Source organism: Pleurodeles waltl, chromosome 3_1, assembly GCF_031143425.1.
Source record: "Pleurodeles waltl isolate 20211129_DDA chromosome 3_1, aPleWal1.hap1.20221129, whole genome shotgun sequence".
NCBI classification, from domain to species: domain Eukaryota; kingdom Metazoa; phylum Chordata; class Amphibia; order Caudata; family Salamandridae; genus Pleurodeles; species Pleurodeles waltl.
This window is the reverse complement of record NC_090440.1, coordinates 1339862783-1339889509: the sequence shown is the minus strand read 5'-3', so window position 1 is coordinate 1339889509 and position 26727 is coordinate 1339862783. Positions and strand designations below refer to the sequence as shown.

General features: G+C 44.9%; 1 protein-coding gene across 3 annotated transcripts in view; it reads right to left on the bottom strand.

Annotated features, from left to right (window-relative positions):
* Positions 1-25736, bottom strand: part of UBE4A (ubiquitination factor E4A) — a 267483-nt gene extending 241747 nt beyond the window's left edge. The window contains exons 1-3 of one of the 3 annotated variants that reach the window (XM_069224741.1): positions 25584-25736; positions 25200-25345; positions 584-760 (exon numbers count right to left, since the gene is read on the bottom strand). In XM_069224741.1, the coding sequence (XP_069080842.1) occupies positions 584-760; positions 25200-25311 (289 nt within the window). In that variant the 5' untranslated portion in view covers positions 25312-25345; positions 25584-25736. The remainder of the gene's footprint in view (positions 1-583; positions 761-25199; positions 25346-25583) is intronic. The other 2 variants (XM_069224739.1, XM_069224740.1) reach the window with 2 other exon arrangements.
* Positions 25737-26727: the final 991 nt, after the last annotated feature.

The following is a 26727-nucleotide window of genomic DNA, read 5'->3' as shown; positions in this document are numbered from 1 at the left end:
TATACATATGTTTATTTACGGTTGTTTTGGGTACTATTACAAATTATTTTTAAAAAATTTAAAAAAGGAACCCCCCTTCCTGAGATACACTACTTCGCTTGGAAGGGGGATGAAAATAAAGAGTGAAGCTGATCCATAATTTGTATCAAATGCTCAGAAACACATTTAAACACAATGCTAAGAAATATAAACTTTTGAGGTTGAAATAAAAACCAAACTGTTTAACACAGAAGCCAAAAGCGGCACTCTGAAATAAAACTCATTTTTGGGGCACCTTCTTTCTCTGGGTTCAGCAGGGAAAAATGTGTATATCAGTCTTCTGCAGAATCTCTCTCAAATGGGCCTGCAGGAATTACCTACAGTAGTGGTGTGGCAGACTTTCAATTTTGAAAACAGCTTCCAAAAAGCAGAACTAAGTTTTTCACTTCAACTACATGACAAATGCAAATTGAATAAACTCAAATGCCTGGAAAATGTCCTCCTGGAAGACTTTCACACTGCAGGCACTAACGCATTGTTCTTACTTAATGGTTGATGCAGTAATGGCTTCATCAATATGAAGACAAATACAATGCTCACTTACTGTTATCCAATGTGATGAGGAAGATCCGCTGAAGCATGTGGTTGATGTTGAGCTGCTCGCAAAGCTCTTGTTGTGAACGGAACGAACGGCTGATCTCGGCCACAGAGTCATCATAGTCATCCAGGCTCTCTGACACACTGTTATCGGAGTCATCTTGGTCACTCAGAGCCTCTTCTGCTGGTAATGAGACAATAAATACACCTGCACTCACCCACAATGCTTGCATAGCTTTGTTAATGCACACCCCCAAAAACACTTAGATGGAGAGACATGAACTTATATGTAAATGTTCCTTATCAAAAACACAAGACCCTGTTGTCAGTGCACACAAAGCTTAACCCTAGGATATGACAGAGGTGTGAAATAGACTGTATTATATGATGTACTTGTGAGACCTCACAGTGTAATACACAACCAACCCTTCTTAGGACCAGTCAGGCTTTGTTTGTCAAATGTTGGCTCAACCCTGGATAGCTGTGGCTTCGAGCAGTCAAGCTTTAACCAAACAAACAAGCATAAGGCATTTAAACAGCACCAAAACAATTGAAGAAGGAAAAAAACATGACTCAGGAAATTTGACACCAATTTTTAACCCCTTTGCTGCCAGGCCTTTCCCCCTCCTGTGCGAGCCTTTTTTTTAGCTATTTGGGGCAGTTCGCGCTTAGGCCCTCATAACTTTTTGTTCACATAAGCTACCCACGCCAAATTTGCGTCCTTTTTTTCCAACATCCTAGGGATTCTAGAGGTACCCAGACTTTGTGGGTTCCCCAGAAGGAGGCCAAGAAATTAGCCAAAATAGAGTGAAAATGTTGTTGTTTTTTAAAAAAAAAAAAAGGGAAAAAGGGGCTGCAGAAGAAGGCTTGTGGTTTTTTCCCTGAAAATGGCATCAACAAAGGGTTTGCGGTGCTAAAATCACCAGCTTCCCAGCTTTCAGGAACAGGCAGACTTGAATCAGAAAACCCAATTTTTCAACACAATTTTGGCATTTTACTGGGACATACCCCATTTTTACGATTTTTTGTGCTTTCAGCCTCCTTCCAGTCAGTGACAGAAATGGGCATGAAACCAACGCTGGATCCCAGAAACCGCAACCTTTCTGAAAAGTAGACAAAATTCTGAATTCAGCAAGGGGTAATTTGTGTAGATCCTACAAGGGTTTCCTACAGAAAATAACAACTGAAAAAGAAAAATATTGAAATTGCGGTGAAAAAATCTGCAATTTTTCTCTACGTTTTACTCTGTAACTTTTTCCTGCAATGTCAAATTTTCGAAAGCAATATACCGTTACATCTGCTGGACTCTTCTGGTTGTGGGGATATATAGTGCTTGTAGGTTCATCAAGAACTCTAGGTACCCAGAGCCAATAAATGACCTGCACCCTGTAGTGGGTTTTCATTCTATACCGGGTATACAGCAATTAATTTGCTGAAATATAAAGAGTAAAAAATAGCTATCAAGAAAACCTTTGTATTTCCAAAATGGGCACAAGATAAGGTGTTGAGAAGCAGTGGTTATTTGCACATCTCTGAATTCCGGGGTGCCCATACTAGCATGTGAATTACAGGGCATTTCTCAAATAGACGTCTTTTTTTACACACTGTCTTACATTTGGAAGGGAAAAATGTAGAGAAAGACAAGGGGCAATAACACTTGTTTTGCTATTCTATGTTCCCCCAAGTCTCCCGATAAAAATGATACCTCACTTGAGTGGGTAGACCTAGCGCCCGGGACAGGATATGCCCCAAAACACAACGTGGACACATCACAGAAAACAGAGCTGTTTTTTGCAAAGTGCCTACTTGTAGATTTTGGCCTCTAGCTCAGCCGGCACCTAGGGAAACCTACCAAACCTGTGCATTTTTTAAAACTAGAGACCTAGGGGAATCCAAGATGGGGTGACTTGTGGGGCTCTGACCAGGTTCTGTTACCCAGAATCCTTTGCAAACCTCAAAATTTGGCTAAAAAAAAAAAAACATTTTCCTCTCATTTCGGTGACAGAAAGTTCTGGAATCTGAGAGGAGCCACAAATTTCCTTCCACCCAGAGCTCCCCCAAGTCTCCCGATAAAAATTATACCTCACTTGTGTGGGTAGGCCTAGCGCCCGTGACAGGAAATGGCCCAAAACACAACCTGGACACATCACATTTTTTCATAGAAAACAGTGCCTACCTGTGGATTTTGGCCTCTAGCTCATCCGGCACCTGGGGAAACCTAGCACACCAGCACATTTTTGAAAACTAGAAACCCAGGGGAATCCATGATGGGGTGACTTGTGGGGCTCTGACCAGGTTCTGTTACCCAGAATCCTTTGCAAACCTAAAAATGTGGCTAAAAAAAACACGTTTTCCTCACATTTCGGTGACAGAAAGTTCTGGAATCTGAGAGGAGCCACAAATTTCCTTTGACCCAGCGTTCCCCCAAGCCTCCTGATAAAAAGGATACCTCACTTGTGTGGTTAGGCCTAGCGCCCGCGACAGGAAATAGCCCAAAACACAACGTGGACACATCACATTTTTTCATAGAAAACAGTGCCTACCTGTGGATTTTGGCCTGTAGCTCAGCCGGCCCCAGGGGGGCAGAAATGGCCTAAATACAATTTGTCCCTCCAGGGGAGCGACCCTTGCCTAAGGGGTCGCTCCCCATCTCTAAAAAAAAAAAAAAAACAGACAAAAAAAAAAAAAATTGCCCTGGCGCCTAGAGGTTCCCCCCCCCCCCCCCCCCCGGCAGATCGGCCTAATAACAATAGGCCGATCTGCCCCCAGTAGGGGGCAGAAATGGCCTAAAATAAATTCCCCCTCCCCACCCCCACCCCGGGGAGCGACCCTTGCCTACAAGGTCGCTCCCCTTGCGTGACGGCGCAAAAAAAAGATCCCTGGTGCCTAGTGGTTTCTGCCCAACCTAAAATCGGCTGATCTGCCCCCAAAGCAGGCAGAAATGGCCTGTGGAAGGGGAAGGGCTTCTCCTTCCATCCCTGACTTGGGGGGGAACCCCTCTGGCTCTGTGACCAGTACGTAATGGTTACGTCCTGGGCACAGAACGGGTTAACAATAGGTTGTATTTTATGAATTTATAAGCACCAACCAAAATGAAAAAAAGATCCTCAGGAGGGTTCTGGAGATAGAGGTTTTATAAGAAATAATTAATCAAGACTTTTCATCCAACCGCAAACAAGCATTGGCAAATTCAATGGTCTGACGCATATTTTCTGCAAAAGGCTACTTCAAGGATGATGCAGTTAATTAGAAGTACTTTGGTAAGACCACCGGCTGGGGAGCCAGTCAAGTGGACCAACACAATCCGAAGAAACAGTTACCTTATCAGAAAAGCAGCCTCCAGTCCACTTCCAGCATCAATGGCCACTTGCCATGGACTTTAATGGAACGATCCTAATGCAACAGATACAAGATGCTGAAGATACTCAAGGATGGTGTGCAATCAATTTTGGGGAGTGGGACAGATGGCGGTGGGGGGAGGATCTACCTTGGGCTACTCTTTCTACTCTTTAGTCCATGGTCCAGATGGAGCTACTTTGGCCATAGGGGTTAATGTACATCAATATCTTCTTTAATCCTGCCAAATGACAGTTGCCACTGGACTACTGGTCACCGTGCACAAGAAAAATAGCAGTTCCCTTCTTTTTGTGAGCAACCAAACTACACTTCAACTCTTCTGGGTCCAGCAGACTCCGGTGCAAATCTCGGGCATCAGATCTCGGTCTCCCAGGATGCACTGTGACGAAGAGTGATGATCCGGTCTACCAATTAGCCCAGGTAGGCTTACTCAGCTTTTGTGGTTATTTGTACTGGCCAGTGGTGCTACCAGCTCCCTTACAGTAAAAACAACAATTTAGGGATAATACTGTCAGAGCTTGTGAAACACAGGTTTTTGCTTTGTAATATATTGCACCCTGCCTTAGGGCTAGAGAGGCTTGCAGTATGGTGACATGTTAAACAAGCATTTGCAATGCAATCGGTCTCGCATTTGCTAGAGTTTGAGCTACTGGCGTTGTAAATGACAATGTTTTTGCCTATGTGTTTTGGTTTGGAATAGAGTGGATGTATGTTGTGTGGCATGGAATTGTGTGGGTTATGTTGTGCGGTGTAATGTTATGCTATGTTATGTTGTGCTAGGTTGTGTTGTCATGCTATATTTTATGTTGTGCTATGCTGTTTTCTGTTGTGTTCTGCTATGATAGGCTATGTTTCTTATGTTGTGTTCTCCTAGGCTAAGGTTGTGTTATGCTATATTATGTTGTGTGCTGTTCTATATTATCCTATGTTGTGTTAGGTTATGCTATGTTGGGTTATGCTGTGTTATGCTATGATATATTGTGTTATGTCATGCTATGCTGTGTTATGCTATGTAGTATGTTGTGCTATGCTGTCTTCTGTTTTATGCTATGACAGGCTATGTTGTGTGCTGCTAGGCTATGCTGTCTTATGTTGTTTTATACTATGTTATGTTGTGCTATGCTCTCATGTTATATTATGGTATGCTGTGTTGGGTTATGCTATGTTATGCTATTCTGAGGTCCTCTGCGAAGTTACCAAAAAAACTCCACTACGCGGTGTTCCGCAAGAGCGGTGTGCGTTAGGGTAGGTTGTGATATATTGTGTTATTTTATGTTATGCTGTGTTGTGTTGTGCTCGATTGTATTATGCCATGTTATGTTATACTGTGTTACGCTGGATTATGCTATGCTGGGTTATGTTATGCTATGCTATGTTGGGGCATGTTATACTCTGTTATGCTATGGTGTGTTATGCTAAGGTCTGGGTGGAGTTCTGCTACGTGGAACTACGCCAATTGACCAAAAAACTCAGCCGCGCAGAGTGCGTTAGAACACGCCATTCGTGCGGATTTTATGCGCTGGGTGTTTGTCTTGCGCTGAAAAATCAGCACGAACTGCACCATGCACAGTGCAAGAGGGCGCTGCTTCTTTTCTGCCACTCGAATATATTTTCTACGTGAACTGCAACTTCCTCAATGCGAACTGAAAATTTCTCAGCGCAAGTGGTTGCGACCATCCGCAAACGCCTGTGTTGGGAAATCTCGCTGTGAGGTGGCAGTTTTCCTTGCTGACCCTCACCAACTCAATGTTGGCACTGCGCTCGCGCAGAGTGGGAAAAACACAGCAACCTCCGTCAGCAGAGTTCACCGCTCCACCCTAGTTATGTTGTGTTTTGCTATGCTGTGTTATGTTATGTTATGCTAGTTTGTGTTATGTTATATGTTATGATATGCTGTGTTATATTGAGGTATGCTGTTATTTTAAACTGTTATAGTGTTATGCTATGTTGTGCTATGTTGTGTTATGTTATATTGTGTTATGTTATGTTATGTTGAGTTATGTTATCCTGTGTTTTATGCTATGCTATATTGCTATGTTGGATTATGCTATGCAATGTTGGGTTAGATTATGCTATGTGATGTTGTGTTATGTTATGCTATGTTGGATTATGTTAAATTGACCAAAAATCTCCACCGCACTACGTTGAGTTCCGCAAGTGGCGAAGTGCGTTAGGTGACACCGTTCACGCCGATGTTAAGCGCTGTGTGTTTGTTTTGCGCTGAAATTTCAGCAGGAACAGCAAGACGTGCAGCCTTTTCTACCCCATAGCTAGTAAAGAACAGAAGAAGAACCCTTCAGCTATTCCAAAGCAATAAGATATGCAGACATTTACCTAGCCTTAAAACGGATTGAGTGGCCTTAGGTTTTTAACTGCTAACAACGTCGCATAGGAATATGCAACCCTGACATATCGAGCAGTGCCCAAATGTCATTGGCATTACTTTGGCCAATTAACTGGCACCTTGGCTTTTGATGTACCCTAGCATATTCAGCAATGTAATGTAATGTAATTTAACATGCCTGCAACGTTGAGAAGCACCTTTACGTATGAGCACCAGCACAGCTGCTTAGCTGGCACATTAAACAGCTCCCCTGACGCACTGAGCAGTGCCGTGGCTTGCCATGCAGCACCCTGCCACCAGCAACCCAATGGCTTTTCTAGTTGTACTGTGCTGTTATGACCAGGACCAAGTGTTATTTGCACCTGCTGTGCAAAAGTGTTGGCCAGTGTGGCGTATTGATTCACGCCAGGTTTATTACTGGCAGCGCCCTGGCATAAGCACAGAGAAATGTTGATGCCATTCCAATACAGAACGAAAGAAGCCGTCTGTAGGGACAAGTGCTGTCTCTTTGGCTCTGAAGAGTCAGATGTTAGGTACTTACTAGGTAAATGAGGTATGGCCTGAGGGGTGAAGAGGAAGCAGAAATAGGCCTAATAATCCTCTGGTCGATTCTGTGCTTAAAAGCATGAAAGTGGTCTACTTTATGTGGTTTTGTTTCACTGCGTTTTACTTTATATGCTGAAATTCGGACTGAGTCTTAAGTAACATAGAATAAAAAAAAAATAAAGACAAGCATTTGCAATGCTATAGGTTTCGCGCATTTCGAACAAGTTGTCATCTTTTGACAACAGAACCCACGAGCATTTAAAAAAAAAAAAAAAAAAAAAGCTCTAATGAAGTTTGCAGAACAGCCTAAAGAGAAAAAGAGAAAAAGACACTCTGAGATGCCACGCGAGGGCACATTATTTGTTTAAGAAAATAAGCTTATTTTAGGAGCAGGGTAGAGGACAGCACTGGAATAAAGCCAAAACAAATGTTGGCGACATGGGAGGAAGAACGGAATGCTGCAATAAAACGCAGGCAGCTACCAGCCTAACACACCCACAGTAAAAGGGGAGCACCAAATAAATTACAAAAATATTCTGTCAGAGCACCAGATAAAAAAAACAAAGTGGAATAATACAGTAGCAGGTCATTGCTCTGAAACAAAAAAAAAGGAGGGAGAAAAAGACAGAACTGACCACTAGCGAGCAAGAATTTATAAAGGACACCACAATAGACAAATGAAATTGCTTTAACCCACAGTAGAAGTATACTTCAACATACACCAGGTCGAACGTTAACACTCAACCTAAAAAGGAAGTTTTGGGCTTTGCCATTACTTTAAATGGCCAAGCCAGGTTAGCAGTTAAAACTGTTCTGCCTGTCTGCTGTGGCAGCCTAGGAAACCTATTTTACTGAGTCGTGCTTGGGGTGGTAAACTAGTGCTGCGGTCTACGAGTAACACCTTAACTTACAGGCCCAAGTTACCTCTGGTACTATATATTGGGGACTTACAAGTGAGTTAAACTATACAAATTGGGTACATGTCATTCAAACATACACTTGTATAAGGGTTGGAGCATATGCACTGAGTGCTGGTTATCAGGGTTTGAGGCATTCCGCAGTCATTACACCAGTGCCTAATAGTCACAAAGGGTATCCAAAACTCCTCCTTGCATAGAAAAATGCATACTACAACATAAATACTCTTTGTCTGCCAAATACAAACTGGGCGCTCAAAACCCGGAAGACTATTTATCATGACAAACCCTGCAAGCAACCAGTGAAGAAGCAAGAACTCAGGAAACAGCAGAGTACTGGTAGAGAGATCTTGGCTGCGGTCAATATCGCTTGATTAGATCCTTAAAGCAACTCTGGCACGATTGCCTACAATTGGCTGTGGGCGCCATCCGGAGTGGCGACTTGAAGAGCCTCAAGTCAAACGTGCAACATCAGACAGAAGACTCTCAACTGAATTTGTCATCCTTTTACCAAGTCCGGTAGGAGCTGGCCATCTCTACCGAAGGTTGCTTCCTGAGAGGTTCTCGGCAGACAATTCTTCAAAGCCTGACCAGGGGTGCTTGTACATCTGTGGCATGGAGCACACCAGGGCATGGTCAAGACCAAGAGAAGAATCAGGAGCATAGTATGGATTCTCAGGCTAGACAAAATGGTGAAAGTAGCTGTTCGAACATATGAGATGTGCCAAGCTACTAAGAACATGAGCCTCATCCCTCCTATCATCACAGAGGCAATTCCCAGTCACCCTGGTTCTATGCCAGTGCTGACTTCGGGGGCATGTAGGATGGCAGATACATATTAGTGATGAATGATCACTCCATCCAGAGGTGGAAATTGTTTCTACTACTCCTGCCAGCAAAGTAAACGCAAAAAATCTTGGGTACCGAAAGACTCATCCAGGAGATCTGGACTGGCAATGGTTCGGAACAAACTAGCGGACCATTCAGATCTCCCTCTATGAAGTATTGCATGATCACAACATGGTGGTCCCCAAAGCCAGCACCGAAGCAGAAATGTTTATGTGCACTTCTTCAAAAGTCATTCGCATTGCTCAGACTACCAACAACTATATAGAGTGGGACATTCATTTTTTCCTGCGAGAGTACAGAACTCCCATGTGAACAAGGGCCTCACCCTAAGTCTGGGCTGCCTGTGCAGGATGGTTGTAAACACGATCCTGCATCATCCAAAACGGATCCCATAGCAACCATCAGGAGACCAGGCACACTAATGAAGGGAGAGTCCTAATGTTCAGGTCAGCAGTCACTGATGAGTGAAAAGAAGAGAAATGCTAGTGGGAATCTGATGCTTGGGGGAGGGGGTTGGGAATAAGACATCCAGGTAGTCACTCCGGCTCCATTTTAAAAGAGCTCTATGGAGAGTCACTTGGATACAGGGTACCATGGTGTCGGTCCAGAGAGGGGCTAAAGACACCACAAGGAACACATTGTTTTTACGAACTTCTGAAGTCACACCCCTTCTTTTCTGGGACTGAACAGGTTGACAACTCTACAGCACGTGGCAACTCTTTACAACAATAGTAATGAGGTTGCTCAAGAGAATGAGCCGCAGGCAACTGACTCACCAGTGGGGTGATGACTGGACGAGCTGATTCCAGCCAGAAAGTCCCTGTCCAAAAAGAGGTCTCTCGGGGGAGGGTAGGACTGAGCCTCAGAGCCAGTGAGGAGGTCACCGCCAATACAATCTCAGAGCAGACAACCCCTTCTCAGAAGGGCAATGATTCTGTGCATGAACCATGGCTGGGGCCAGGAGGATCTGTACTGACTGCTGGCAAAATGTTCCCTGGGTACTGTTTTTAGTTATGTTTTATTTGTTGCGTTTGTGAGCGGAATGTAGTATTGTGCAATACTGGGTAGGTAAAATTGGCATGAACTATGTTTAGCATGTGGGGTTTGATCAGTTTGGTTTGCTCCAGGTGAGGATGTGGCATTACAGCCAGAGCTGCAACTTTGGGATGGGGAATCAGGTTTGAGAATCTGCATCTGCTCATCATCCTGCGATTCTGAGCAAATCACTTAATCTCCCTGTGCCTTAAAAAAATATGAATGTGACCTTGTTTAATGTTACTGGTGTAGGAGGCTGGACTGGCTTGTAGTGAGTACCAAGGGGTACTTGCACCTTGCACCAGGCCCAGTTATCCCTTATTAGTGTATAGGGTGTCTAGCAGCTTAGGCTGATAGATAATGGTAGCTTAGCAGAGCAGCTTAGGCTGAACTAGGAGACGTGTGAAGCTACTACAGTACCACTTAGTGTCATATGCACAATATCATAAGAAAACACAATACACAGTTATACTAAAAATAAAGGTACTTTATTTTTATGACAATATGCCAAAGTATCTTAGAGTGTACCCTCAGTGAGAGGATAGGAAATATACACAAGATATATATACACAATAGCAAAAATATGCAGTATAGTCTTAGAAAACAGTGCAAACAATGTATAGTTACAATAGGATGCAATGGGGAAACATAGGGATAGGGGCAACACAAACCATATACTCCAAAAGTGGAATGCGAACCACGAATGGACCCCAAACCTATGTGACCTTGTAGAGGGTCGCTGGGACTATTAGAAAATAGTGAGAGTTAGAAAAATAACCCTCCCCAAGACCCTGAAAAGTGAGTGCAAAGTGCACTAAAGTTCCCCTAAGGACAAAGAAGTCGTGTTAGAGGAATAATGCAGGAAAGACACAAACCAACAATGCAACAACTGTGGATTTCCAATCTAGGGTACCTGTGGAACAAGGGGACCAAGTCCAAAAGTCACAAGCAAGTCGGAAATGGGCAGATGCCCAGGAAATGCCAGCTGCGGGTGCAAAGAAGCTTTTACTGGACAGAAGAAGCTGCGGTTTCTGCAGGAACGCAAAGGGCTAGAGACTTCCCCTTTGGAGGACGGATCCCTCTCGCCTTGTAGAGTCGTGCAGAAGTGTTTTCCCGCCGAAAGAACGCCAACAAGCCTTGCTAGCTGGAAATCGTGCCGTTAGCGTTTTTGGACGCTGCTGTGGCCCTGGAGGGACCAGGAGGTCGCAAATTGGACCAGGAGAGAGAGGGGACGTCGAGCAAGACAAGGAGCCCTCTCAGCAGCAGGTAGCACCCGGAGAAGTGCCAGAAACAGGCACTACGAGGATGCGTGAAACGGTGCTCACCCGAAGTCGCACAAAGAAGTCCCACGTCGCCGGAGAACAACTTAGGAGGTCGTGCAATGCAGGTTAGAGAGCCGTGGACCCAGGCTGGACTGTGCACAAAGGATTTCCGCCGGAAGTGCACGGAGGCCGGAGTAGCTGCAAAAGTCGCGGTTCCCAGCAATGCAGTCTAGCGAGGTGAGGCAAGGACTTACGTCCACCAAACTTGGACTGACGAGTCACTGGACTGTGGGGGCCACTTGGACAGAGTTGCTGGATTCGAGGGACCTCGCTCGTCGTGCTGAGAGGAGACCCAAGGGACCGGTAATGCAGCTTTTTGGTGCCTGCGGTTGCAGGGGGAAGATTCGTCGACCCACGGGAGATTTCTTCGGAGCTTCTGGTGCAGAGAGGAGGCAGACTACCCCCACAGCATGCACAAACAGGAAAACAGTCGAGAAGGCGGCAGGATCAGCGTTACAGAGTTGCAGTAGTCGTCTTAGCTACTTTGTTGCAGTTTTGCAGGCTTCCAGCGCGGTCAGCAGTCGATTCCTTATCAGAAGGTGAAGAGAGAGATGCAGAGGAACTCGGCTGAGCTCTTGCATTCGTTATCTAAAGTTTCCCCAGAGACAGAGACCCTAAATAGCCAGAAAAGAGGGTTTGGCTACCTAGGAGAGAGGATAGGCTAGCAACACCTGAAGGAGCCTATCACAAGGAGTCTCTGACGTCACCTGGTGGCACTGGCCACTCAGAGCAGTCCAGTGTGCCAGCAGCACCTCTGTTTCCAAGATGGCAGAGGTCTGGAGCACACTGGAGGAGCTCTGGACACCTCCCAGGGGAGGTGCAGGTCAGGGGAGTGGTCACTCCCCTTTCTTTTGTCCAGTTTCGCGCCAGAGCAGGGCTAAGGGGTCCCCTGAACCGGTGTAGGCTGGCTTATGCAGAATTGGGCACATCTCCTGCCCAAGAAAGCATTTCCAGAGGCTGGGGGAGGCTACTCCTCCCCTGCCTTCACACCATTTTCCAAAGGGAGAGGGTGTCACACCCTCTCTCAGAGGAAGTTCTTTGTTCTGCCATCCTGGGCCAGGCCTGGCTGGACCCCAGGAGGGCAGATGCCTGTCTGAGGGGTTGGCAGCAGCTGCAGTGAAACCCCAGGAAGGGCAGTTTGGCAGTACCAGGGTCTGTGCTACAGACCACTGGGATCATGGGATTGTGCCAACTATGCCAGGATGGCATAGAGGGGGCAATTCCATGATCATAGACATGTTACATGGCCATATTCGGAGTTACCATTGTGAAGCTACATATAGGTAGTGACCTATATGTAGTGCACGCGTGTAATGGTGTCCCCGCACTCACAAAGTCCGGGGAATTGGCCCTGAACAATGTGGGGGCACCTTGGCTAGTGCCAGGGTGCCCACACACTAAGTAACTTAGCACCCAACCTTTACCAGGTAAAGGTTAGACATATAGGTGACTTATAAGTTACTTAAGTGCAGTGTAAAATGGCTGTGAAATAACGTGGACGTTATTTCACTCAGGCTGCAGTGGCAGGCCTGTGTAAGAATTGTCAGAGCTCCCTATGGGTGGCAAAAGAAATGCTGCAGCCCATAGGGATCTCCTGGAACCCCAATACCCTGGGTACCTCAGTACCATATACTAGGGAATTATAAGGGTGTTCCAGTAAGCCAATGTAAATTGGTAAAATTGGTCACTAGCCTGTTAGTGACAATTTGTAAAGAGAGAGCATAACCACTGAGGTTCTGGTTAGCAGAGCCTCTGTGAGACAGTTAGGCATCACACAGGGAACACATACCTATAGGTCACAAACTTATGAGCACTGGGGTCCTGACTAGCAGGGTCCCAGTGACACATAACAAACATACTGAAAACATAGGGTTTTCACTATGAGCACTGGGCCCTGGCAAGCAGGATACCAGTGAGACAGTGAAAACACCCTGACATACACTCACAAACAGGCCCAAAGTGGGGGTAACAAGGCTAGAAAGAGGCTACTTTCTCACAACTGGTGCTTGTGAAAAGCGATGCAATAACTTTGGGTCCAGTTCACACTATATAAAACAGCCACACACAAAAAACACCAATAAAGGGGTCTTCGCACTGTACAGGATCACACAAATTAACTAGTGTCCGTGCTTGAATATAAGGATGCAGGCAACACAACACAACTCCAGCTTTACATGGGCAGGTATTGTCTGGTGCAGAGCACCACGCCCACTGGTCTCAAAGGGCGTTAGCCTTCCACCCCGTCAGGGTCATGGGCTGGGCTGGAGGGGCTGCAGCTCAGGGCCTCTAGGCCCGTCACCTCCAAAACGACTGCTCTCGTCCTCAGTAAGGACGTTTACAAACTTTCCAAACCTCCATTTGTTTTTTATTCTGAGAACATCTCTGCTCAACTCTGTAAGCGTAATCTTTTTAGCTCAGAGTTAATAAGCAGTAAAGTGTAGTGTTTAAATGGAGTGGGGGACTGGTGTGAAGTCACAGCAGAGATGAATCTGCTGTTACCACACCCTTCTTCACTTACAAATAAACAATAGGGGTGCCCAGCAACAATCCTACGAAAACAAAGAATCAATGCAATTAAAATAAATAACCAGATTCAACAGAAATATGTCCCCTGGGGCCCTTGAACATACATTTGAATATCGGTTTCATTTTTCTGACCTGTACGAGTAACGATAAAGTGCAGAGCTATTAAAAAAAATAACTGAACAAAAGAAAGATTGTGATCTTAACAATCCTTCCATTTCATGCAAGTGATATTCATCTTTTTGCAGGTGGGATATGTGCCACTACTGACAGCCCTGCATATATCTATGTGAAACTGCAGTGGTTTTGAATTCCAGCAGTTTCCTCATCCATATTATAAGAAGGATGACAGTCTATCACTAAGCTGATGTCAGCACACTTGCCATTTACAGTCCTAAAAAACAGACTAATCTGCTTTAACAAGTACTTTCTGAGCTAAAAATTATGGAGTCGGTAAATGAAAAAAAGAAAAGTTTCATTAAAGGTGAGCCTCCGATAGCCATTTATGAAAACACACAAAAAAGGCTCTAAAGTACCAAAACACATCAGTTAAGCTGCTTTTATTTAAGCAAACAAAAAAAAGCAAAAAAAACATAGCACTAGAAAACAAAAATGCACAATTGGGTTGTGGAGTAATAGTAGACAGTCAGAATTAATTAATGATTCAGCAGTGGTGTTTTTTCATTAAAAAGCAGTTCAACAGATGTATTTCGGTATGCTTGCAATATATTTTTCAATCAATCAGTATTTGTAAAGCGTGGCTACTCACCCGTGAGGGTCTCAAGGTGCTATTTTTAAAATGTTAAGTCTATACCCATTACGTCCTTTGACGCCTCCTGAAAACTTTGGGCCTCAACTACAACAAACTGGCATATCGATTTTGATGTGCCAGTTTGCTTGAGCCACGCTGCCCACTCCCTCCCCCAACTACACCATGGTAGTGCTGTATTTACCATACAGCGCACCATGGTGCTCGTTAGCACAGCTGAGTCAGACTTTCTGACGCAGTTGTGCCACTTTGCTGGACTAGTGTCAAATACTTTAATACTAGTCCAGCAAAGCTCGGGGAGGCCCATTCAAAACAGCCTAGAGTCACTTTAATGCCTGCCCTGAGCAGGCGTTAAAATTATGGCTCTAGAATGATGCAGTAAAATCTTGAAGAATTCACTGTGCCATTCCCGGGTGAACGCCTCCCTTGCATACATTATACCTGGCACAGGTATAGCGAGGTGCCAGGGTTTCGAAACTGGCATAGGGTGGGGGACTGTTCTGCACCGCCATAGCCTAAAAAAATAAAAATAAACAAATAAAAAATTACGCCGTAGCGACGCAAGGGACTTGTAAATTAGCCCCTTTGTGTTTCCTGAATGATCAAGAATGAATGAGGCGAGTGATCAAGTGCAATTATGTAGCGTACAGTAACGTTTTGTCCTGTCTGAGTATGAATCCTTTTTCTATGTTTGTCTAGCAAAGTGCAAGTGCATGCAACATTGGGGCTGATTCACAAAGACAGTAGTAAATTTACATTCACAGTTTTACATCTATGCCTACGTGTAGGGACATTAGTTTCGGAATTACATAAATTGCGCACCAAACCCACATGGGAAGGTGCACCTGGAGCAGGTTTGCACACGGAGTCCTTGGAAAATCATGTAATTTCCAAATTTAGATCTTGGTTCCCCTGTACAGAGATTTCCGTGGCGAGGAACTCCACACAGATGGAATGGAATTCCGTGTGCAAATGTATTTGTTCTTTCTTGATTGGAAATATATTTGGTCCATGGACAACCCCGTTACTTTAACCCCCTGCCCCCATCAAATGTGGGGGTGATCCATTTCTCTTCTCACCCTGGAACAAGATATATGTCAGCCTTTGGTTGAGGGTAAAGCTAGGACCCTTTCCAGGTTGTAAACGAAAGTGCGAGAAGTTTGTGAAAGCTCACAATCAAGGGCTAACCATGCCCTGAAATGCCCCAAAACGCCCTAGGACCCACCCCGGAGTGTGATTTACGGTTGCTGTGCTCTCACACTGGTTGGAGGGGATCTCTGCATCTGTAAAACGGCTTACAACTGCCAGGAATCTCTTTGTGACATCCTGGCAGGCATAACTAAGGTGAATTTTGTTGTAAACGTACATTTACAAACATATTTTGTTTTGTAGGATCCGTTATGGGTTTCTAAATATTTATGCTTCTTTGGTTGGTCGTATATTTCATACACGTTTACTTGTCTTCTTTAAATGTGTTGTTGGGTGGCTAATCTATAAACTCACATTTCTTTGACGGACTTGCCGTTGTAACGGCTTTTCCCAATACTGCACAATTCATGTGTTTTTGGATAATGACTAGACATGAGTTTGTTCTATTGAAACACACCCACAGCGTGGGTAAATCTTCAATATGCGTAACATGTTTTCTGAAATACATTAGGCAAGCTTATCATTACATTTGGGCTATATAGATTATAAGTCCTTCGCAATGACTGAGTGATAGCATGAACAGGATTTATTTGTTTTCTGGCTGCCACAGCAGTGCAGAAAGGACTGCTCATAGCAGGCATTGTCCTTGCTGCTTCAATAAAAGGAAGGGGGAAAAAAGGAGGATTGGGCGGTCCAGTGTACACCCTCCCGACAATGTAATAATATAATATGGTACACTGTTCCGAAATTTAGAAAAGAGGAAAGAGAAGGAGTCCTGATAATCAGGAGCAATAGTCCTCACACGCCATATTTGGTGTCATGCTTCATCATCGGACAGCTCCTCGTCAGACCGGCGCTGCAATGTCTGACGGGCACCCCCCGAGGGGGGGCTCTTTGCCGGAGATCTTTTTTATATACTCGATGATGCCGCGGAGCCATTTGGCTCCGCGGCATCATCGAGTACATAGAAAAGATCTCCGGCAAAGAGCCCCCCCTCGGGGGGTGCCCGTCAGACATTGCAGCGCCGGTCTGACGAGGAGCTGTCCGATGATGAAGCATTGTCCTTGCTGCTCCTCAGTCCTTTAAAACATGCAGAGTTCCAGTGTTGCGGACAATTTCTTCTCTTCAGGCATGCAGGGAAAGAATGGGCCTAGCTTGGGTGTGTTTCTCGTAAACAACTATTGGACGTCAGCTAAATTTGTTTTAATCACAGGTCAACTTTACAGAGAGACATCTCTTGTGGCATTGGTGTTCTATGCCAATTGCACCAGGACTGGACACTCTAAAAGGGCAGAGGTTAGGTTGGGAGTCCTTTGTGTACCTTATTTAATACATATTAGGATGTAGCTCAGAAAGAATAATTTTCTTTCATCAGAAGTAGCTCTCGCTATAAAAGAAGTTGGAGACCTTTATGCTAGACTATCCCATCATCTGGTTGCAGGAATCCTGCTAGAGGCATATTTTGCCTCAGAATACGGTAGTAACTTCATGCAATGTACAGGTGATGCCTCAACATACACCTTCCTCATGAGCCCAACCTTAGCTGTATTGTGGAACCATACATCTTCAGCATCTATACCAGCATCCCTTGCTATTCCACCTGCAGCAGTTAATTCCTTAGGGCCTATTTGGAGGTCCCAGGGTGGCATAATTACATGTTGTGTACCATCTTCCGTGGGGTCCAAGTGCCACCCTATTTGCTGACCCCCAAAGTTCCATCATCTTGAGTTTATTGTCTTCCTGGTGCAGCGTGTTCTGGTGCTTCCATAATTATACATGAGACATTGCTGAGTCTTTATGGAGTTGATTATGATGGAGTAGCCCTGAGTGGTTGTTTGCTGCTGAAGTATTGGCCCCTTGGCTGCCTTACTAATCCAGAACAGCAGTGACTTCCCTGTATTTCACGACTTCTAGTATCTAGTTCCACCCCTTTTACTGACTGTTGAGTTGTTATCAATTGCTACCACCGGAGTGCTTCTGCTCCTCTCTCATTCCTCACTATGAGATCTACCACATTTGGCCCCTGACTGTTTTAATACTTTTACTGTGTACTATTTAGTCTACAAATAGACCGCCTTTGTTTTCATCAGGCAGGATTGGACCCTACTTCGTTGTGAAAATTAGTTGAACAGCAAAGGCTGGACAGGCTGTAACTGATGTATATGAGACTTTGAAATGCCCATAAAGTGTGTTGCCATAAATCTGGTATTTTGACAGAATATCAGAAACAAAAATACTGTGGGACAAAATATTATGTCAAGAAAATTGAGGACATAAATATTGTGAAGGTAAGTTTCTATAGCTGAGAAAAAATTTACTATATATACTCCACATCTACGTACCTTGAAGATACTTGTATATTCAAGGTACATAGATGTGGAGTTAAGAATAGTAAATCTGTACCTTCTCGCTATTTTGGTCCTCAATATTTTTGACACAAAATTCTGTTCACACAATAGCTTTGTTTCAAATATTCTTTCAGTGATCCCATAAATCTATACTAATGTTTATCATGCAGTCACCATATGCCTCGAGTGCTCTCATGTTGGAAGTGAAGTGTTTTGTAGTTGACTCAAGTCTGGGTTCGAAACAGAAATTACGTATTTAACACTGTCCTTTTGTTTGGTGGAACTCCCAAAATAGCTGGCATTGTGAGCAGAGTGTAGAGGAAAATATATACATTAAGAATACAAAAGAAAAAAAACTCCATTCTGTCGCTTGATACAGTGTTATGTTTTTCCTTTGGCCACCGACTCAAAGATTAAATTCAATGTTATCAATATCGGAAGGTAAATGAAGCACTGTGACTAATAAGTCCTAAAGACCTGTTCTGGCTACCTCTAAACTGTGTTTTATGATGTTGAGGTTGTCTTGCATACTTTGGGTTATACTAGTGAAACCATGTTCCACCCTGTGTTTTTTGCCCATAATGTTGGTGATACCTACGAAGTAAGTGTCTAATATTAGACTGTTGAGATTTTGGGTGAACAATGCGTTTGATACCTATTGGGATGCTGTGCTTTATGTGGTTTTTATCTCAGGATGATAAGTACAGTAATTTTCCTCTTTCACCACTCCATCTCCAATCCTATCTTGTTGAATCAGCCCTGTTCTGAAGTAACAACCTATCCCTAATCGCCTCACTTTCCTGTCTCCACAATAACTCAGGTTCCTGCACCCGACGCCTGGATTATGTGCCCCCCCTTGCCCTCATACTTCTCCTCTCCACCACCGTCCTAGTAACACCCTTCCCTTATCCCCACCACCCTCCTCCTCCACAATTTCCCATCATGGCCACCGCTCGAATTAAGTCGGGAATTAATTGCTACAAAATCATCTACCCTTCTAAGCTGACTAAAGCTGCAACAAAACGTTTCAAGCATAACACCATTGAAAGTTTCCCCGATTCTCTTTTTGTCGATCAGTTTTACAATGGTCGGTATGGGGGGCTCAAAAACGATCTAATTTTTTTCACCCACGACATACCCTCTTGGTCTACCAGCTTTTACAATTCCTTTAACGTCACCTCCTCCTCCTCTATCCCTCATGGGAAACAGCTAAAAATTTCCCCATCTGTGGGTTTTAACGGTTCCCTCACTATCTCACTCTATAACAACGGTACTGTTATGATCCAAGCCAAAGACACCTATCTCTCTCTCTTTGACCGCCTCTTCCCTTCCCTACTCCCCTCCCCTGCGACCGGGCTATCCCTTGACTCTCCATCCAGCTCCACCAATTACTCCCTTTCTCCTCCCTTGACCCCCCCACTCTCCAATAGGCTGCACCCTGGGGAGGCACAGGTCAACCCTCTTCGCTCCCCTCGGACCTCCCCTCTCATTCTTCCCCCCTCACAGTATGCCCCTCCCCTCTTCACTTCAGCCTCACCTCTAGCTAACACGCTCCTCGTCCATTCTGCACCATTCCGGCACTCTATTCTCATCTCCTCCCCCCTATCCCTTACGGCCACCCCCCTCCTTAGACCACCTCTCCTCCAGCCCTCTCCCCTTGTCTATGTTCCCTTTGTTCCCCTTGTTCCCTCCTCCTCTCTGCTTTTCCGCCCACTCCTCCCCTCACTATGTACCCCGATTTCCCCACAAATACATTCCATCTCTCTCCCTCCCCACTCTCCTCCAGCAATGCTGTGCTACCCCCTTTCCTACTCTGGTAACCCCTGCCCTCCCTCGGACCGAGCAGAATCGCTTCCTTTCTTCAACTTCCCTTTCTCCCAATCCCCCCCACTCTGCCTGTTACCCGCTCCCTCACAGCCGCCTCACTTAGCGACCAGGTCCTATCCAACCCCCTCCCCTCCCTTCCTTCCACACCTCCCTAATCCCTATGACTCCTCACACTCTTCCCCTCTCCTACCGCCCCACCTCCCCACTCCTCTGCTATCGCCCCCTAATTCTGCCCTTTATTCCTATCCTTCTTGCAATGCCAACAACGTCAACTCTCCTCTCACCCCTGGCGCACCAACTCCTGCTCTCATCCTAAACCGTTCCCCACCTCTGAACCCTAAACCCCTACTCCCCTCCCATTCCCCCACCTCTCCCTGCCGTACACTGCCTAGTGCATCCCCTCCTGTTTCCATCGAGTCACCCAACATTCCGTGCTCTTCCTTACTCTCTCTGGAAAATAAGCTAGGCTCTCTAATCACCGCCATCTCCCAACTTGAAGCTACCATTCTAGTTTTAAGCTCCAAGATCTCGACTTTTCCACACACCTCATTTCCTTTGGCAAACACTCACCCTTCCACGAGATGTACCTCACCCTCACACCCAGTTATAGCTAAGCATAGCCTGTTGTCTGCAAATCCACACAAGCACTCGATCGCCACCCTTCCTTCACTTCCACTTCCCAGTAACCCTGTTATCTACACTATTCCGACCATCTCCTCTATCAGAACCACTCGCCTACCTAAACCCTCCCGAGCGCCCTCATATAAGTACAATATCCCAATTACCCCTCATAGCCCAAGTGCTCCCGTCACCAAAACAGTTGCGTCAGAGCTGCGCTGTTTACTCCACAACTGCAGATCTGCAATAAAACACAAACTTGAAATCTCCGATACCATCAACTTGCACAATATTGACATGCTCTTCCTCACAGAGACCTGGTTCAACGATACCTCTCACTCAATGTTTGATCTCCTTGTACCCACAGGCTATTCTATACTTAGAAATGACAGAATTGACAAAATTGGGGGAGGTGTTGCAGTCATCTTTAGAAACTCCCTTCAACTTAAGGCTCTTCCTCACAGCTCCTTTCACACCTTTGAATGCCTATCTCTTGAGCTTCAATTGCACCACCGCTCACCCCTCAGATTCCATGCTATTTACCACCCGCCTGGTAGCAGCCCTTAGTTTTTGGAGGAACTCAGGGACTGCATCAGCGACCAATACACACAAAGTGACAATCAGATCTTCGTGGGTGACTTCAATGTCCACTGGGGCTCGCCTTAAGACACCTATGCGAACTTGCTGGCCACCTTCCTCTCTGCAAACGATCTTATCCAACACTGCACAGAAACAACACACTCTAAAGGCTCAATCCTGGACCTTGTTATTTCTAAAGCAGGCTTGCTGACTATCGCTACCCCTATTCATGTAGGCTGGTAGGACCACCTCCTCATCCCATTCTCTCTTCACCTATCACACTCTATAACTCTTGGCCAGCCTAAGAGGGCTACTTCCTGGTTCCGTGACACTAAAGATATTGACCTCAGTACCCTCTGTGATTCTGCTTTGCTATCACTTCCAAGGCTAGACCCGGACCTTGATGTTAACGATCTCACCTCCCAATGCCTCACAGTCCTTGCAGTCGAAATCAATAATGTCGCTCCTCTCCAAAGCAAAAAGAAAAGGCCCACTCCCTCAGCACCTTGGTTCAACAAATCCCTCTATGAAGAAAGGAAGCTCCTAAGAGCCCTTGAGAAACAATGGAGACAAGTGCCCTCCACTGAAAATTTGGCCATGCTTCGTTCAGCAAGATCCAAGTACCACAAACTCATCTTCCTTGGAAAAGCGTCGCACTACAAATCCCTCCTTGACTCAGCCAAAAATAGACCAAAAAAAACTATTCGACCTCATCAAGAACCCAAACAGCTCACCCCCAACCTCCAAATTGGAAGATTCCACAAAGAAAGCAGCGGAATTCGCTGTATTCTTTGACGATAAGGTAAAATCACTTGTAGACCAGGTCATTCAGCCTACCCCTACAGATGAGCGCAAATCCTTAACCATTTGGCAAAACTTTGACGATGCTCTCCTTAAATGCATCCTCGATACAAAGCCCTCTAACCATTCTCTTGACCCCATCCCTAGTGCCATTGCCATTGACTTCTTTACTAATTCTCTTTCCTATTGGACCACTCTGGTCAACCTCTCCCTCAGTCAAGGCTCCCTTCCTGTTTCCTTCAAAACTGGGCAGGTCACCCCCCTGCTTAAAAAACCCACTGCTGATGCGAACGACCTTAACAACTACCGTCCCATCACTAACCTACCCTTCCTTGCGAAAATCACAGAAAAATGTGTAGCGAAACAACTCTCTCGCCATATCAAGGAAAATGATCTTCTTGACAATTTCCAGTCCGGCTTCATTCAAAACTGCAGCACTGAAACAGCCCTGCTGCTAGTGATTGATGACGCGCTGCGGATACTCGATTCAGGGGAGTCTTGTCTTCTAATTCTTCTGGACCTTTCTGCAGCCTTTGACACTGTTAATCACAACACTCTCCTTAACACTCTTCAACAGAGAATGGGCATGGAGGGCACGGTGCTCAAATGGTTTGCCTCCTTCCTCTCTGATAGATCCCAAATGATCAAAATAGCGAACAGTCATTCAGCTCCTTTGGCGGTCAGGCAGGGTGTTCCTCAAGGCTCCATACTTGCACCCACACTGTTCAATCTCTATTTAGAACCGTTGGGAAATCTCCTGAGTAAATCCGGGATCCACTATCACCTATATGCGGATGACACTCAGATCTACCTTAAGGTGGCCTCCACTCACGATCTCTCCTTCCTTAGCTCTACTCTCGACTCCATTCAAATCTGGATGCTAACTCATCAACTGATTCTGAATCCCTCCAAAACAGAATTCCTCCTCTTCTCCTCCTCACTTTCTCATCCCCCAGTGCAATCATGGATGGATCAGATCAATCTAATGAACAATAAGCCCATCATTGTCGAGAGCGCAAAATCCCTTGGTGTCATACTCGACAAAAAAACTCAATCTACTCTCCCACATCGACTCCATTGCAAAGTCTGCTCGGCACCAACTGCGCCTTCTTTGGGGGATTCGTCGCTTCTTCCCCGAGCACGACCTTAAAACCCTGGTCCAATCGCTGGTTCTCTCCAGATTGGACTACTGCAACTCTCTTCTTACTGGCCTTCCCAAATACCACCTTTCCCCCCTGAAGTCTATTCTCCATTCAGCAGCTCGTTTCATATATGGGGCCAAAAGAAGCGACCACATCACACCCATTTTATCCACCCTCCGTTGGCTTCCCATAGAGGCAAGATCTATCTACAAAACTGCATGTATCACCCACAAAGCCTTGCACGCCTCCTCCCCTCGCTACCTGGTGAATAAACTGAAACTATCTGGGGGCTCCAGACCATCACGTAATGCAAAAAAGTTTTTACTTGAACCACCCATTTTCAAGAAGGAAAGATCGATGGCCCAATCCTTTTCAGGCAACGCGGTGAGAATCTGGAACTCACTTCCGCCTCAGCTTCGGACCACCACCTCTTCCCAGGCCTTCAAAACCGACCTCAAAGCTCTCCTCCTTCAAAGACACTTCCAAATTTAATTCAAGCCCTCCGTTTTCTGAAGGAAGTCCTTCCATTATAGGAAAATCTGTTCTCCATGCCTATAGAAGTGCCTTCCCAGGATGTTTTTGTGTTTTGAGTGTCTGCCATTTAGTGCAGTATTTTACCTCTACCTGTATTTTGTACTCTTTTGTAACTTGCACACGGCACACCTTTCCTTTTACAACGTATCATTTGCTACCTCTTATTTCTTGTTTGCTTTTGATATATGCACAACGGCCACCACTGCCTCATGTAACGTAATTATAGTTTTAGTGTTTTGAGTGTCTACCATCTATTGCAATTTTATTTTATTTTTTTACCTCTATTCGTACTTTATTCGCTCTTGTAACCTGCACACGTCACTTTTTCCTTTCGCAACATATCGTTTGCTACCTCGTGTATTTTTTTGCTCTTGATACTTGCACAATTATCACTATTGCCTCATGTAATGTAACATTGTTTTTGTAACAGGCACACTTGTAATTTTTCTCTTTGTGTATCTTTACTTTGCCTATTGTGAAGCGCTCGGACACCTTCGGGTAAAGTCTGCGCTATATAAAAACGCATTAAATAAATAAATAAATAAAATAAATATACATTTAGGAAATGGAGAAACACGCTGAATCTTGAGGAACCCCACATATGATGGGTAGGGATACTGAGATGAAGGTCAAAGTTTGACTTACTGTGTTCTGCCTGCCAAGGGGAACAGAAGTGACATTGCACACAATTTGAACACCGATTTCATCATGCGAGTGACCGCAAGATCCACCCTTAACCATTCAAGAACCTCCTATGTACTAGCTGGAGACAACAAAGTGTAAAGAAAGAAGTCTGGACTTTTAGAGCTGTGTTTACTTTCCTATGCTGCCAATGCCTTCATGAGCCCTGAAACCAGGAGTAGTAATGGCAAAGCCAGGGGTATCAAATGACATGCCAATTGTAGCAGCTTCTGATAAAGGTCAATGTGTGCTATGAGGGCAACATGGATATTTACACCTGACCAGTTTCTGATTACTGTGTCACAAGCGCCAAAATATTTCAAAACGTGGGTTTCAGTTCAGGCTGTGGTTATGACCAAGCAAATCCAAACCATGAATACTTTATTGTAGATTGAGGGTTTTCATGTAGCACCATAGAGCACAACTTGAACAGTCTGTGTAGCATAGGCATGAAAGATCCTTCCTTCTGACAATAGAGTTTTCTCCTGTACTAACATCATATCCTGCAAACAACGGAAAGGTATCCTCTACTGCCAAATGCACTATAAACAAAACAATACTTAAAGGAATATTTGTATACTGCATTATTTGCTAATGATTTTCCAAACTATTCTATTGGAGAGGACGCTTAAATATCTTATAAAAGTTGTTTTGGAAAGTTAAGATAAATGAAACTTGGTTATTATAGTTAAGAATGCACCATTAATTGTTCCTGACACATGAACCTCAAATATTAAATCCTGCTCGGTCTGCTGGACACTTTGTATAAAATTCAGCATTTTCCATCCATTATTTTAAAAATCGTTGAGGAAAGCCCTTAAACCCTGTAAAGAACGTATAATTCACACCATTGTTAGTGGTCCTTGATGCATCACTGATCAAATAGGGCCAAGAAAATGCCCACCCGTATCATGCAGTGCAGCAAAAGACTGAAAGGAACATCCCATGTCCTTTTCAGTTTAGTTCTTAATAAGGCACTGCCCCGACAGTTCTAATTGTTAGCCGCCTCCAATTCCCCCCAAGTTTGGGCCCAGTTGCGCCCCTGGTGCATAGTACCTGCACTTCCTCGACTTGAAAGGTAGAGTACCTGCACTTCTTAGCACGGCTGCAATAAACTGAACTAGTGAATACCAGCACATCTCAACTGCCAACAAGTGCTCTAAATAGTGAGTATCAGCACTTCTACATTTACTATTTAAAGCACAGCAACTAGAAGCTTTTGTTATTTCTTGGGACTTTGCCTTCCCTCTGCCCTCCGCACTTTTTAAGAACCACAACTTACCAGAGCGCTGTTGCTTTTGCACTGAGGCAAACTGCTTGGCATCAGCCACGGAACTGAATAGAGCTGCAAAAGGGTTTTGAGAAATGCTGTTGTTGTTCTCTTGGTCAGTCATGTCTTGCCGACCTCTACTCCATACAGATCGACGGCTACAGGAAGAAAGCGAAAGAGATCGTGAAGCATGTCCTCAAAATAAACATCCAGGTGCCATCGTCGCTATTTTCGCAACTCAAAAGTACCTATCATTCTCCGAGAACCAGTGTCTCAAGTGTCTCAAAACGATCATTTGCCCACATATGCACAACACCCCAGTGGCCGACCACACCAGGGACTACTATCTACCATTGACCATAACAGATGGCAAGCATACGGAACACGCAAAGGTACCTGTAGAGAATTTGCAGAGGCCGATTTGTAATAGGGACCACCTGCCCACTATTAACACAGACAGACCATAAATGCAACCAAATGCCCGTTATCGATCTTAAACGGGTGACATTTGTTCGTAATTTCAGTTCTTCCGGGTCGCATCGCAGCCAATCCTAGCGCTGATCATAGTTTGGAGTCGTCTCGCAGTGGGAGGATAACCCAAAATGTAAGACGCCCTTGGATTGGAGTATGGTCGACACCTCAACCAATCGTGTTACGCTATGCGGAATTCCTTAGTGCTATTTGGCTGGGAAGTTTACACGTGCCTCTCTAATACGTAAACACTGTCCGTTTTTGATGACTATCGAAGGCAAGTGAGCCACGATTGGTCATTAAACTGTGGCAGGGGTAGGGCTTGGTGACAGCGGCCCTGGCAGATGACCACTGCCAAAGCCCTCTGGGCGGGTTGCTGGGAGAGGTCCGGCTATAGAATGGGCTGTCAGAGCATGGTTCGATGTAGGCTGTGAGTGGTGATCGGACACCAGTTGGGGGTTCCGCCCCGTTGTTCTGACCTCCGCAAGGAATACGACCGGTTGTGGTTTCACGTGCCCCTCGTCCTCCCGATGTCACATTTATCATCAGAATCGTCTTTTTAATCAGTTCACATGGGAACTGGATGGGTAGTCGGAAATTTGTTCAGCATGACTCTTGCGTACTAACTTGTCTGTTTTTGTGTGAAACTTTACTTTTCCGTCATTCTCAACGATGCTAATGAACTTTTTTAGTTTCTCTTTATCAACATTTGTCCTCCCTATAGGAAGCGTTTGTCGCTGTTCACCACCCCTATGCATGCCTACACTTCCCGTTCTAATAGCAAGTACTTCAGTTTGGGACTTGCATGAAGTTCTCCGTACCTTTGTTTTGATGTAAATAGTGCATAGTAAGTTAGACTTGCATCTGTTGTTACACATATTAAAAGGCCTCATCAGATGACGAGCTGCGGAGTCACTCATTCGTAACGTACATTTATTTTCTAAAGCACTCTGTTACTTAAAAGGTGACCCGACATGGAAAGAACACTAGCAAAATATAATGTATACGCCAGCCCTCTTATTACAATAAGGAACTGAGGGAATTAAGGAGGTCAAGGGTGCGGCCCCTC